General features: G+C 36.7%; 1 protein-coding gene across 3 annotated transcripts in view; it reads right to left on the bottom strand.

The window, feature by feature from the left end:
• LOC146406294 (uncharacterized) overlaps positions 1–15514 on the bottom strand; it is an 840349-nt gene that overhangs the window by 313939 nt on the left and 510896 nt on the right. For all 3 annotated transcript variants that reach the window (XR_014808994.1, XR_014808996.1, XM_084966342.1), the window contains one exon: positions 3128–3226. Coding sequence is in view for 1 of the 3 variants with exons in the window: in XM_084966342.1 (XP_084822468.1) it covers positions 3128–3226 (99 nt within the window). In the remaining 2 variants the exon portion in view is untranslated. The remainder of the gene's footprint in view (positions 1–3127; positions 3227–15514) is intronic.

Here is a 15514-nt window from a genome sequence, read left to right as displayed (position 1 = left end):
GAATGTTTTGTCTGGATAGATGCCCAAGAGGTGGGTTGCTGGGTCATATGGTAGTTCTATGTATAGTTTCCTAAGGTACCTCCATACTGTTCTCCGTAGTGGTTGTACCAGTTTACTTTCCCACCAACAATGCAGGAGGGTTCCCTTTTCTCTAATCCCTTCCAGCATTTGTGATTTGTGGACTTATTAATGATGGCCATTCTGACCGGTGTGAGGTAGTATTTCATGGTAGTTTTGATTTGCATTTCTCTAATAATCAGGGATGTTGAGAATTTTTTCATGTTCCTGTTGGCCATCTGTCTATCTTCCTTGGAGAAATGTCTATTAAGGTCTTTTGCCCATTTTTCCATTGGCTTGTTGGATTTTTTACTGTTGAATTGTAAAAATTGCTTGTATGTTCTAGAGATTAAGCCCTTGTCAGTTACATCATTCGAAATTATTTTCTCCCATTCTGTAAGTTGTCTTTTTATTTTCTTTTTGGTTTCTTTTGCTGTACAAAAGTTTATCGGTTTGATTAGGTCCCACTGGTTTATTTTTGCTTTTGTTTCTGTTGCTTTGGGAGACTGACCTGAGAACACATTTGTACAGCTGATGTCAGAGCGTGTTTGCCTATATTATCTTCCAGGAGTTTGATGGTGTCTTGTCTTATATTTAAGTTTTTAAGCCATTTTGGGTTTATTTTTGTGCATGGTGTGAGGGTGTGTACTAGTTTCATTTATTTACATGCAGCTGCCCAGGTTTTCCAGCAATTCTTACTTAGAAGACTGTCTTTTTCCCATTTTATGTTCTTGCCTCCTTTGTCAAAGATTAATTGAACATAGGTGTCAGGGTTTATTTCTGTGTTCTCTATTCTGTTCCATGGGTATGTATGTCTGTTTTGGTACCAGGACCACACTGTCTTGATGACTATGGATTTGTAATATTGCCTGAAGTCTGGAAGAGATATGCCTCTTGCTTGGTTTTTGTTCTTCAGGATTGCTTTGGCAGTTCTGGGTCTTTTGTGGTTCCATACAAATTTCTGTATTGTTTGTTCTAGTTCTGTGAAAAATGTCATGGGTGATTTGATAGGGATTGCATTGAATCTGCAGATTTCTTTGGGTAGTATGGCTATTTTTATAATATTAATTTTTCCAACCCAGAAGCATGGAATATCTTTCCATTTCTTTACATCTTCTTTAATTTCCTTGATTAATGTTTTATAGTTCTCAGCATAAGAAGTTAATGGTTGGGTCTTTTTTTATTTTGTTTTTTAGGGCTGTACCCATAGCATATCGAGGTTCCCAGGCTAGGGGTCAAATTGGAGCCACAGTTGCTGGCCTAAATCACAGCCTCAGCAACGTAGGATCCAAACCGCATCTATGATCTACGCCACAGCTCACAGCAACACTGGATCCTTAACCCACTGAGTGAGGCCAGGGATCGAACCCACAACCCCATGGTTCCTAGTTGGATTAGTTTCTGCTGAGCCACAACAGGAACTACTCATTTTTTTTTTAATCTACTGTCTCTCCCGATTGGTGCAGAGACACTTTTAATGAAGGTATTTATTGGTATGTTGGTGCTTAAGTCTGTATCCTGATCTGCAGTGGTTGTTACAATACTGAACACATTGTCAGTGTTCAATGAACTTATGCCCAGAATTGGATGAATTACAATTTATCTCCCATGCAGTTTATTAAGGAGAACAACATCTCCAGGCCCTATTTAGAAGTAACCATCCTCGATGAAATTATCAGTATGGCACTGCCAAAAACGTCTTTAGAGACAGATCTATATCGTGGTTTTTGCTCGGCCGCTTATGTTCACCTTCAATAATATTATTTCCGGGCTTTCATGTCCTGATTCTGCTTATGAAGAGCATGGCACAGAGAAATAATTCCACAATTGTGATTGACATTCTCCTTCTACTATACCACACTAGTGAATTCTATGGTTATTTTAACTTTGAGATTTTATCATTAGTCAGGGTAGGCACTCTGATTTAGTATTTGACTATTTACTTTAGTGTCTTAGTGGCTTAGAAAAAGAGATTTATTTAAATTTCTTTTCAGAGTAAAGAAATCCTTTCCTGCAAGGAAATATTTTGCTAAAACTTTTATCGTATTAAGGTTTGGAGCTTCTGTAAAAACAATGTACCACATAGTAATGAGAAATCAGCTTAAATGAAAGTAACCCACATCTGAAAGATAACATTTAGAGGTGTTTTGACCTGAAAAATCAAATGCATTTCAACAATTTCTTTAAAACTATTTTTTCCCAACAAAAGAAACTTAGAAACCTTGAGAACTCATGCATACTTAAGTTTACCTTTCATATAGCTTTATAAATCTATAAATATCTTAAATTATACATACACCGCCCACTTACACATGTATATACACAATGCCATTTATTAGAAATGGTAGCTCTGTAAGCTTTCAACTTCATGAGCAATCTGTATGGAGTCCAGAAGGAAAATTAGGACAATGCCTCTCTGGGCAGATCATCAACTTTTGTCACTGTTCAATATTAAACTTTTCAGAGTATGTTTAGTTTCACATGATGCCTTGAAGGTGTTTCACTATCCACAATCATGTATCAACAATTGTCAAGTGCAGGAGCAGGCAGCCAACTACCTGTTTACAACATAGGCACCACTTGCCTTCAACCAGCTCCCTCTGGACTGAAATTTGCCATGATTTGGGGGCAGTCCATATTGTTGTTTCTTTTTTGTTTTCTTGTCTTTATGAGCCTCACATGTGAATACAAATACCAGAGCAAAGCTGGCACCCTACAGGAATTCCCTCAGAGTAGAAATACTATCTTAGGCAGATCTCTCTTCACCTATGTATGAGACATAAAAGTGATGTCCTGTGAAAATAAGGCAATCACACATTTATAATTCTCTCTCTCAGTCCTTCTGTAACATTAAAGAGAAAAATCTTGGTTTAGTGCTTGTTTTTACCCCTTGCCCAACATGTGGTAATATCCTTTCTAACAAACTGAAAACAGATCTCAGGCAGAGACTCAAGAGCAGGCTGCAGCACCCATTTTAAATATAATGTCACACATTATTCAGTTTTTCACTTACCTTCCCTTTATGGCAACTGATGCCGGTTTTGCATTTATGAGAGTAAATGCTACTTACTTTTCTGCAGATTTGCATCAGGATTGGAAAGTGAGTAAAGTTCAGGCAGATTGCAGCTAAGTTCTCCCTTCCAGGAAAAGATAATACTGGAGCTGAGTTCTAAGAGATAAGAAAGAGATGACAGAAAAGTTAAAAAAGGCATTCCAAGAAGAGGGGAAAACATGGCCAAAGGCATCAAGAGCCTTTTCCAGAACACTACAGTTTAAAATGATTAGAGCAAAGAATAAGCCAAAGATTATGAACCTCATATAAACCTCTAGAAAGGAAGCAAGGACGTAGTGATAAGCAAGGTTGGTTATGATCATATTTGCTACTAAAACTCAGTCAAAGAGCCATCCCGCAAGTGGACTGGAGGGAGAAAATGAGTAGCCCAAGAACTGAGCAAGATGGAGAGGGAGGAAGTATGTGTCCAGGGATGCATTTCCTCTTTATTGTCATTTCAGTGTTTTGATGGCTGTTGCTCTTTCATGTTTTTGTCTTTTGTATTTTGACACTGTGTTTTTCTAAAAACATATTGCTTAATCTAGGTTATCCAATTATATGCAAACTGTACCATATTAACTGCTCATTATATTTTGTGCCTTTATACAATCGGCTATGTTTTATAGATTTTTCACATTTTTCAAATTGCTTATTGTATATTTCTTCTGTTTAGCCACATGTTTATTACATTTTGTTTCTCAAAGAACATACTTTTAAAAAATTATCCTATTTTCTTGTACTCTACTGATTTCTGGCCTCGTTTTTATTATTTCTTTTTGTTTCTTTAACTGTGTTCTGTTTCTATTTTTCTAGCCTATTGAATTGAATATCGCGTATCTCCAGCCTCTATTGTTTTCTGATAATTACAGTCAAAGCTGTATATTTCCTTCTTGTTACTCTCTAGGAGCACATCACACATTCTGAAATACACTTCTTTCATTTTCCTTGGCTGTCATAGTTTACAATTTCACTGTTTATTTCCTTTTTAAACTGAGTTATTTAGAGGCACGATTATTATAGTTTCCATTCACATGGGAAGGCTAAATGTGTTCTTTTGTCATTAATTTCTAATTTTATGGCATGGTGGTCAAAGAACATAATGTGTGGTGCTGATTCTTTGAATTTACTCAAAGTCCTCTGTGGCCTGTTACATGATTGGTTTTGAGGAACGGCTCATGTGTTCCAAGAAAGAAATGTGTTCTGTTTATTCGAACAAGCAGGGACCAAATTTTTAAAAATTTTTCCTGCTTTATATAAACTTATTAGAAGCCACTTCTCCTTCTCTCCTACCTCCAACCTCAGGCAACCATTGATCTTCTTGAAGTATCCATGAGTTTTGCTACTCTGGACCTTCATATAAATGGAACCATACAATAATTTTTTAATACATCTGGCTTCATTCACTTAGGATAATGTTTTTAAGATTTATCCATGTTGTAACATTATCAGTATTTCATTTCTTCCTAATGCCAAATAATATTCCATTGTATAGATATGCCACTTTTTTATATGCTCATTAGCTGGTAGACATTCATTGGTGTTTCTATATGTAAGTTGTTATGAATAATGCTATGAACATTCATGTACAAGTTTTTGTGTGGACTTGTGTTTTCATTTCTTATATATATATACACAAGAGTTGAACAACTGGATTATATGGTAACTCTCTATCTGACATTTTGTTGAATGGCCAAACTGAGGAATGGCCAAAGCAGTTGTACCATTTTACAATCCCAGCATCAATATTTGGTTTTTCCATTTCTCCCCATCCCAGACATTTTATTTTAGCCACTTGGTGGGTGTGACATGATACCTCATTGAAGTTTTGATTTGCATTTCTCTAATGATTAATGATACAAATGTAGGCTTCCTGTACATTTTCTTAAAAATAAATGTCTATTTAGACCCTTGCCTCATTTTTCAATTGCTTTTTCTTTTTATTATTGAGTTGTATGATTTCTTAACATACTCTCGATGCAATTCCCTAATCAGATGTAGATCTCTGAGTATTTTTATTCCATTCTATGGGTTTCTTCTTCACTTTCTTCATGTATTTTTTGCAGCACAAAAGTTTTTAATTTTGGTGTAACTTTTTTTCTTTTGTGGCTAATGTTTTTGGTGTCATACCTAGAAACCATTGTGTAATCCAGGAATTGCTTCCATGTTTTCTTCAAGAGTTTATAAACTTAGCTCTTATGTTTAGAACATAATGCTTTAAAAAAAAAAAAAACTATTAGCTAGCATTTTTTAAATAACATTTTTGAACAATTTTAAAAGAGTTTAGTTTTAGATTTACAGAAAAGTTGTGAGGATATACAGAGCGATCTAATATACCCAACAACCAGTATCCCATTATTAACATCCTACATTGGTATGGTGCTTTTCTTACAATTAATGAACCAATACTGATACATTATTATTAAATAAAGTTCATATACTCTTCAGATTTCCTTAGTTTTTAACCCAATGTCTATTTTTCTATCCCAGGATCCTATCTAGAATACCCTATCGCAGTTAGCCATCAGTTTCCCTCAGGCTTCTCTTGGCTGTGACAGTGTCTTAGACTTTCATTATTTCTGGGTATCCTGATCAGTTGGAAATTTACTAGTCAGGTATTTTGCAGAATGTTGCTCAGTTGGGAGTTGTCTCACAATTAGATTGAGGTTAGAGATTTATGGAAGAAGACCACAAGGCTATAGTGCTATTTTTATCTATTAATATGAATCTTGATCATTTGATTGAAATAGTATTTCACAGGTATCTCCATTGTCAAGTTACACTTTTTGCATACTGTACTTTTCTCCATACTATACTCTTTGGAAGGAAGTCATTATGAGCTCTCACACTTAAAAGCAAGGAGTGATGGTCTGTCTCCTTAACACCAGAATATTTACACAAACTATTTTGAATTGTTTCTGCACATATTTGTCTATAATTTGTCTTGTAATGAAAATATTAATGATAATTACAGCTAGCTTTTCTATTGAGCTACACCAAGTTCTGCTCTCTGTTTTTCTAACTCAAATATATGTATAATATATGTGTGTGGGGGGGGGTGCTTTTTTATTCCATTTTATTTGATATTAAAAGTGCAACTATCCCAGTTTTATTTTGTTTCATGTTTGCCTACAATCTCTTTTCCCATGTTTTAATTTTCAAACTTTTGTATGTAGTTTTAAGTAAAAAAAGAAAACTGGATTTTTCAACTTTCCTGGGTCTATGTTTCTAAATTTGTCTTTAATTCATTTTTGTTTATTATAATACTAACAAATTTAGATTTGTTTCCATTATCTTTTTAGTTTGTCCCTAAGAATAGTTTTTATTGCTCAAATTAATCAGTCTTAATTTTTTCTTTTTGCTCTTCCGTCCTTTTATTCCCCATTCCTTGTTGAAACATTCATTTAATTGCATTTTCTTTTTTGTTTGTTTTATCATTTATATATATATTTTTTCTACTGTACAGCATAGTGACCCAGTTACACCCACCAAAAGAGAAAATTATCGGCCAATATCTTTGATGAATTTAGAAACAAAAATTCTCAACAAAATTTTAGCCAACTGAATCCAACAACATATCAAAAAGACAGTACACCATGACCAGGTGGGATTCATCCCAGGTTCACAAGGATGGTTCAACATACGTAAATCAATCAACGCCATACATCATAGTAACAAAAGAAAAGTCAAAAACCACATGATCATCTCAATAGATGTAGAAAAAGCATTTGACAAAGTCCAACATCCCTTCATGATAAAATTACATTTTCTTATGGTGACAATTCTCTTATTAAAACATATAATATCTTTTATCCTGGCCAATGCCTCCATTTCTTTAATATTTATGTCTCCTTCTCTCATGTAATAAGAACCTTGGCCGACATTTGACTCATCTTGTTCTCTACTAAAATTCACCTTGCTGGTTTTGATGTGACATTAAGTTGTAGAATAGGTGCTGTGTATATATATTCCCTTTTAACAACTTTTTAAAAATAATATTAATGCCCTTATTTATTCCTGCCTTTTGTAATTATTCCTTCCTTTTGGACTAATATATTCTCATCATAGAATATGCTAAAAAATATTTTAGTTGAGGTCTATGAGTGCTAAGGTAAAAAGATTTTTATTTAGCCCTATCATTTCAACTATCTATTTTCTGGATAATCTAGAATGAGTCCCTTCTGCATGCCAACAACACATGTTCTCAATGTCTTGTTGATTTTGAGAAATCTGATATCTTTCTCATGCTTGAGGCTTTATAGGTAATTTTCTTTTGATGCTCTAAGCTGTGTGTTAAATCTCACTTTGTTGTGTCTGATGTATGGTTTTCTTTATCCTTTTATTGTATGCTGCTTCAGTCTCTGAAACCATTTTTAAACTGACCTCTTCAGTCTTTCTCTAGTTCTAAAAAACACTAGCTTCAAAGATTACCTTTCTATATTGTCTTTTCAATTTTTCTTTCTGGAATGTTTCCATTGTAATTTTATCTTCTTTCTCTCTGAATTTTTTGTCCTTTTTATTGTCTTTATTTTTCAGGACAACACCACCCAGGGCATGTGAAGTCCCTAGGCTAGGGGTCAAATCAGAGCTGCAGCTGCCAGCCACAGCAACACGGGATCCAAGTGACATCTGAGAGACCTACACCATAGCTCACTGCAACAGCAGATCCTTAACCCACTGAGAGGGGACAGGAATTGAACTGGCATCCTCATGGATACTAGTTTGTTCGTTACTGCTCAGCCACAACAAGAACTACTCTCTGAATTTTCTTCAATACATTCTGCCTATTTGTGCCAGCCTCCTTATCTTAATAATCTTCTCACCACAATTTTCCAGCCCATTAATTAATTATTTGTAGCTATTCTGCTATTTCAATTTTCCATATAATGTTTTATTTAAATAATTACATTGTCTAACATCTAATATCTCTAACTGGTTCTTTAAAAACATCTACCCTTTTTTTCATGTTTGCAATAAATTTCCTCAGTTCCATTAGGATGTGTATTATGCTTATTCAAACTTCCTGCTTTTTTGCTCCATTAGCTCTGCTTTCTCTACTAAATAGTAGTAGTTTTTGTTGTTGCTTTGTATTATTGTCATCAAATATTTTACAATATTTTCATTTTACTATTACTTTATTGATATCCCTTTTACAAGGTCAGCTCCCTCAAATCATAGTCTCTACATCTGGGAAGGTTGAAATCTAATCATAGCCTTGTTTTAGCTGTGATTTGGGAAAGAAGGGAGCTATGTTCTAGGTAGACTGTCTAATGATAGAATCTGCTTAACCATTCCCACTCTTTTCCCAAAGCTATGTTCTCCCTTGTGACATCAATTGTCACATTATCCCAGAATCTCTTATGCAGAGATACTCAACTTCTGTGGCACTTGTCTGGTCCATGCTAGAGAGATAGAATAGAGAGGAAAGTGCTTATGGTGAGTTATCCAATTACTATATGTTTATTGTCTGTTTCTTTTAGAATATAAATTCCTAGGGGTAGGAAATATGTATTGTTTACCACTATCTTTATCACTTAGAACAATGCCTGGCACAGAGCATCCAGTCCATAAATACCTGTGAGATGGATAAACACCTATCTCATCAGGGTTCCGGAATGACTTGATGTGACTCACTTGTACCTAGATTTTATTACAGCCTTCTTGATCATGCGACACTATTACTTTACTGATATCCCTTTTACAAGGTCAGCTCCCTCAAATCATAGTCTCTACATCTGGGAAGGCACATGGGCAAATCTAATGATCCAAGACAGGGCTTTGAGACCACATGTAGTTGTTTATTTCTATCCCTTTCCTTTTAGGGCTCTGGGAATATGGTTAGCAACAGCCAAATTTTGCATTACAACCTTGGAATTGCACTCAGTTCCACCCAAAGGAATGTCCTGCCAGGCCATGACTTCCAGCCTGATCTTCCCAAAGCAACCTAAGAGACGGAGGGAAAGGTGAACCTGGAAACCTCTTCTCAACCCTTCCACTATTGCTCCAGATTGCCATTTCTTCCACTTAAAAGAAACCCCAAGACTTTAAGCACCCTGAGGATTTGTTACAATTTTGTACCACTTGCTCAGAAAAGCTCTATGTTCCTCACATGAACTATGACTTCTCTAGCATCTGGTATGTTTGATATGGAAGACAGTCAGCAATCAGTGCTCACTCTGCCTTCTTGGCAGGTAACAGAGACTTCAAAATCTACTTTTTTAACTAAAGTTTTAAAATATTTATTTATTTATTTATTTATTTATTTATTGTATTTTGTCTCATTTTTTGGGGGGGGGCTGCAGCTGTGGCACATGGAGGTTTCCAGGCTAGGGGTCCAACTGGAACTGTTGCTGCTGGCCTATGCCAGAGCCACAACAATGCCAGATCTGAGCCATGTCTGCGACCTACACCACAGCTCATGGCAACACCAGATGCTTAACGCACTCAGTGAGGCCAAGGATCGAACCTGCAACCTTGTGATTCCTAGTGGATTTGTTTCCACTGCACCAAGACAAGAACTCCAAAATCTACTTTTTGAAATAAAATTAAATAAAGAATGAATTTATTACAATGAAAAGTATTAAGTAAGTCATTTTTGAAGTGATACGGCAAAAAAACATGGAGATAGTATAAGGAGTTGAGCCTATGAGAAAAATTCGGAATATATTAGACATACATTTAGTGCCTTGAACATAGTAGGTATTGATTTAAAAAAAAGGTGTTCAATGAATGGAATGAATGAATAATTTATATATTAAAATTATTGCTAATTGGAGATCTTGTTCCTGCAGAGATGTGACAAGGGAGAACCAAAAATGTAAAAAGAGCACAGAAAGGGAATAGATAGGTCAAAACTTCACTTTTAAATCCTAAAATTTTGTTAAACAATCCCTATCCATGGAAATTTAGAAAAATACAATGCTGAAGAAGCCAAAGGGAATGGGGAGACTGGACCTATTTCTTAACTGACCAGGAGTTGCAAAAAACGCAGAAAGATGCCAGCACTGACAGGAGCAAGTTACTCAGCACAGCCTGATGGAGAAGACACACCACAAGCACTGACACCTTGTCCTCACTTCTACACATAGAATGTCCAATTCCTATGAAACTATAGCCCTTCTGTGCAAGAAACTGGATCTGAATGAGGAAAACAATCTAGAAGTTAGAAACCAATACAGTCTATAGATTTCTCATGCATGGGATATGACAAGTGGATGTCAAGACAGAGGTAAGCAGAAAGCAAAAGAAAAATCTTGGTGTTACTAGCGAATGTGGGTATTTTGCCAGTCACTGGATAAAGGGAACTGTTCTTGACTCCACTGTATTAGTTTTCTCATCTCTAAGTACCATGGTTTCTGTTGAAACAAAAATCTGCTCAGAAAACTATGAAAGCTCCTAAACACCCCATCTAAATCTACTGGAAGTTTAAAAGACAAGGACACATTCTAATTTCCAAAATATCATCTTTCATTCTATATAACTTCTTATTTTTCCATTGTATTGATCAGTCATGCCTCTTATTAGCTCCATGCTTGAAGGTAGTTTCTAACTTCAATCACCATTATAAGTGAAGAATATCAGAGTAAATGATGACAGATGGAGACCACGGGAAATCAACAAGTGACCGAGATCCTAGTGGATAGAGCAGAGTCACAGGCTAAATATCAGAGACCTGGTTTTCTGACCACATCTATGACCTTGGGCAATTGATCTATCTGAATCTCAGTTAAGTCAACAATAAAGGAAGGTAGATGGGTTAGGTAATCACTGAGGCTCCTTTCAGTTGGACATTTTTATTCCTCTTTGCCAATGTTCCTTCAAGATGAGCTTCATAATTCTGAAGACTAATTTGGAGAGGAGGTAAAACTATTTTTTATGTTTTTTAGGTCTGCACCCACACCCTATGGAAGTTCCCAGGCCAGAGGTTGAATCGGAGGTGTAGCCTCCAGCCTACACTACAGCCACAGCAATGCAGGATCTAAGCAGCATGTGAGACCTACACCACAGTTCATGGCAACACTGGATCCTTAACGCACTGAGCAAGGCCAAGGATCGAACCCACATCCTCATTGATCCTAGTCAAGTTCATTAACCACTGAGCCACAAAGGGAACTCCCAGCAAAACATTTTTTGGTTATTTTACACGTTGCCAAGATTAGGAATTTGTATTGACACTGAAGCTTAATTTTCATTGTTTTCCTTGTCCCTTCTTAGAGACATATACTGTTGAGATCCAAGTAGACCTCTTGACCCATTGGACAGCAGTCAAATAAATATAGGTACAGAAGCAAACACACACCACACACACACACACACACACACACACACACACACTGCTTTCCAGTAATCTATTGCATTAGTGAAACATGGAATCTGATAGTTAAGATTTGTCAGACAGTATCCAACTCTAGGTAATCTGTTTGGTAGTGTGGAAGTAATTCCATCTTAGTTGACTGGTTTGAGAAGAGCATGATCTGGAAGAAGAGATATAACTGGGCAAACCGGAATCTATTCCTTTTTAGGGTAGCAGTTAAGGTAATGATTTGTCGAATGGATTCAAGACAAAGGGCCAGCACCATTAACCAGGAAGAAAAAATGATTAACCTATGAGTGGCTAAAATATGATCTCCAGAAGTGATCCCACACCCCCTAAACGGAGAGCATTGTAGAAAAATTTCACTACACCAGAAAAAGTTTATGCTTTGGAAATTTGTCTTTCCTGCAGTGTTATAAACATCCTAGCCCCAATCCTAACTACTCAGAGAGTATTATTTCTCCCCCTCTCCTTGGGCAAGCAATTAAGATGTCAGCTCCAAATTTAGAAAGAGGATTAAAATAGGCTTAACGTTAAAAGGATTGGCTTGTTGAGTAAAATTTCCACTCACCATCTTATGTTTTAGAAAGTAGAAAATTCCATCATCAAGGTGCTATTTTGTTACATGAGGTGGAAAGCTGAGTTAGGTAGGAGCAGGAATCTATGCTGACAGTTGTGTTGTTACCAAAGTTAAATAGAGAATCACAAGCAGCAAGGCAGCTCTGCAAAAAAAAACAAATTAGAACCTGGAAGCTTCTTCTGGTTTAAAGACCTGGAGTTTTCCCAGCGGAGAGATAATAATAACAGAAAAACGATGTTTCCTACTGGAGACTATTTAAACCTATATGATTGGAAGCTATATCATAGAGAGAAGAGCATGGGATTGGAACCTAGTAATTCAGGCTCTTTCATGTACTGATTTTTATAAACTAAGACAACTAACTCCACTTCCCTGAGTCTTGGTTTCTTTAACTGTAAGACATGGATAATAATACTTATATTTCATAGTTGTTGTAAAAATTAGAAATAATGTTAGTTGCTCAGTGCTATGCAGCTGAGCAATTCAAATTCCACAGCTCATGTCTTTAGTTCAATGGAAAGTACAAATTGAGATGTAAGAAATTAACATTCAAGGAGAGTCTGTTACTTAAAAAAAAAACACTTTGATACAAATCATTTTATAAAGTAAATAATTCTGTGACAATGTGGCAATGGCTTATTACTCATTTATATTTTTATAAAGGAGATTTCTTTAAAAAGGAGCATACATCAACTTTTTTAGGACATGACTCAAACAAATGATGTCCTGAGTCTTTGCACCAGAGACAACCTGGCCTGTGATCTGCGGGTTAGAACCATCTTTCAAGAAGCTTGCAATAAATGGTTTCTCCAGAAATAAGGGTCACTTATCCTGATGCTGAGGGGAGAAAAAGATGTCACTGTCCCTTCTCTAAAAAAGGTGTATAAAATGCCAAATCATCTGTGGTATCTTTCCTTAAAATTTCTCTACCCCAGCAAATTGCTCCTTTTGCTATTATTCCATAGCACTTTGTTCATACCACAATGTCCATCTATGTAGGATAAGTACCAATAATAGCTAATATTTATTAAGTACTTGTTATGTGCCAGGTTCTGTACCAAGGATTTGACATATAATAAACCATTTAAATATCTGTATAAGGCTAAAAAGAAGGTGCTGGTATTGCCTCCTTTAATGCATGATAAAACTAAGTCACAAAGCAGCTAAGCCATTTGCCAAATGCTGTCTAGCTGGGAAGTGATATTGTCAAGGTCTGAAGACAGACCTGGTTTGCTTCCATAGTCTATGCTCTTAACTATGTCAAGCTGGCATTGCTTCTGTGGGTTGCACATTTGAGAGTCAATCCATTGTAACTATTTGGCTTATTTGGTGGGATATTGTCGTTGAAGCAGGATCTGCAAGAGCAGTAATCCTGGTGATGCAGAAATAATCAGTAAGAGAAACAGAGGGTGGCCAGAGAAAAGATTTTTCTCCCTCAAAGTTTTTCTAAAGGCTACACTCAAATGAGACAGAAGTCTAGAGTGCTGATATGCTGATAAACTGCTTACCAATGCTGAGCACATTTGTCAACAACTGCATTCTGTATATTAGATATGAAATAAAGAAAAATCATCTAATACTGTCTATTTGTTCTGACTGGAGGAATGGAAAAAGAGTGCCCGTACCCACACCCACTTGTTAGGGCTACTTAATATGGATTCATTTCCCTGAAAATGCTCCAGACTTTTCTCCCTGCAGGATATAGTACCTTCTGCTCCCTCTGCAAGGTGACCTCTCATTGTCAGCCTAATTCTTCCTCCTCATTCATATGAACTAGTGGGCATCTTTGCATGGGAACTCTTCCCTGACTCCTGTGCCCAAGTGTGGGACTTTGCCTCTTATAGCCATTACACTCTGTATAGCTCTCTGCTGCCTGGCCTCCTGCCGAAAAGGCACAGGTGAAGAAAAACTTGCCAACTGGAATCTTAATTCTACTACTGACCATCCAACAAACTTTAGGCAAGTTATTTATATTCTCTAAGCTTCAAATTTTTATCATGAAAAGAATAATAGCACCTATCTCATGAGTTTGTGGTGAGGATTTTTTAAATGAATGTGAAAAGCTTAAGAGTCCCTGGTACAGAGTGAAATATCTATGGCTGCTATTATTAGTAATAGTCATAGGTATTCCATAAAAGTCTATCAACTCAATCCAAAGAGCTGGAGATCAGAATCACAATACATGGTCACCTTGGGCTATTTTTATCACTTTAGGGAGATTTGAAGACAGTGATTCTTAGATGTCAGCTCTAATTACTGACTTCAGGGTGACGCCAGAACTTACTGTCCTTGATGGGGACCCATGTTGAAACACTACTACACATATTCATGTTTTTTTCTGGCCCAGTTGCTTTCTCCTCTGAACTCTGGGTTTCAAATATCACATCAGCATTTCCTCTGCTGACAGCGTTACAAGTTCAGGGATACTGCTCCTTGGGGCATGGTTGGCTGCTTCTGGTAAACAGTTCTCAGTGTGTTTACTATAGTTTTGCAAAGAAGCTGGGGAGGAATTGAGTTTGAGACCCTGGGGAGCATCATAGACAGAGGCAGAGGCTGAGAGTTGGCTTCATTTCTTCTTTGAGAACACATTCAGTTTGTCACCCCATTTTATTTATTTATTTATTTATTATTTACTTTTTTTTTAATAGCCACACCTGAGGCCTATGGAAGTTTCCAGGTGAGAAGTCAAATCAGAACTGCAGCTGCCGGCCTATGCAACAACCACAGCAACATGAGATCTGAGCTGTGTCTGCAACCTAAACTGCAGCTCAGGGCAAGGACTGATCTTTAACTCACTGAGTAAGGCCAGGAATCAAACTTGCTTTCTCATGGATACTACATTGTGTTCTTAACCTGCTGAGCCACAGTGGGAACTCCCATCATCCTACTTTAAAGTTGTAGAAAGTTAACTGTTTCTCCCGTTACCTTTCTGGATGGCCCTCTCCCTCTATGCATTGCTCTTCTTTATCATTAAATTTACTGGGACCCAGAGCCCTTTGGAACACTTCCCCCCTGGCAATTCCAGGCTTCCAGGCTGCTGAGGGAGGTTGGAAAGGGTAGGACAGGGTCTATCTTATGATCATCTCCCCATGTTCCATGTCCCACTCCTACAAATTGATTTTATAATAGAGGCCCATTTGATTGCACCTTTGTTTCTGGCTCCCCTGCTTTGGACATTTGATTTCACTTCCCTAGGTAGCACAATTGCTTACTTTCAAATAAACAAAAAGGAAATAGTTTTGGACCATGGACTAAGAAACTAAAATCACTTTCATTCTATTTTTATATTGCTATGTGACCTTGAGCAAATCATTCCACTTCTCAGATCCTCAGATTTCTAGTCTAGGACATTAGTAAACTGGAATATTTCTCTCTGGAATTTGCTTTGGAATTTTATAATTATGTTGAAAGTGTAAGGCTCCTGGAAGGCTTAATAGGTCAATATCCAGGGACAAGAGAACATCCTCAGATCCCTTCATCATCCTATCAACATCTCTCAATAACCAGTTAATGT

The sequence above is a fragment of the Sus scrofa genome, chromosome 1, assembly GCF_054392235.1.
Source record: "Sus scrofa isolate SSC_HxYL_T2T_F1_AM1 chromosome 1, Sscrofa_HxYL_maternal_Yorkshire_Landrace_v2.0, whole genome shotgun sequence".
Lineage (NCBI taxonomy): Eukaryota > Metazoa > Chordata > Mammalia > Artiodactyla > Suidae > Sus > Sus scrofa.
This window is presented reverse-complemented; position numbering and strand designations above follow the sequence as displayed.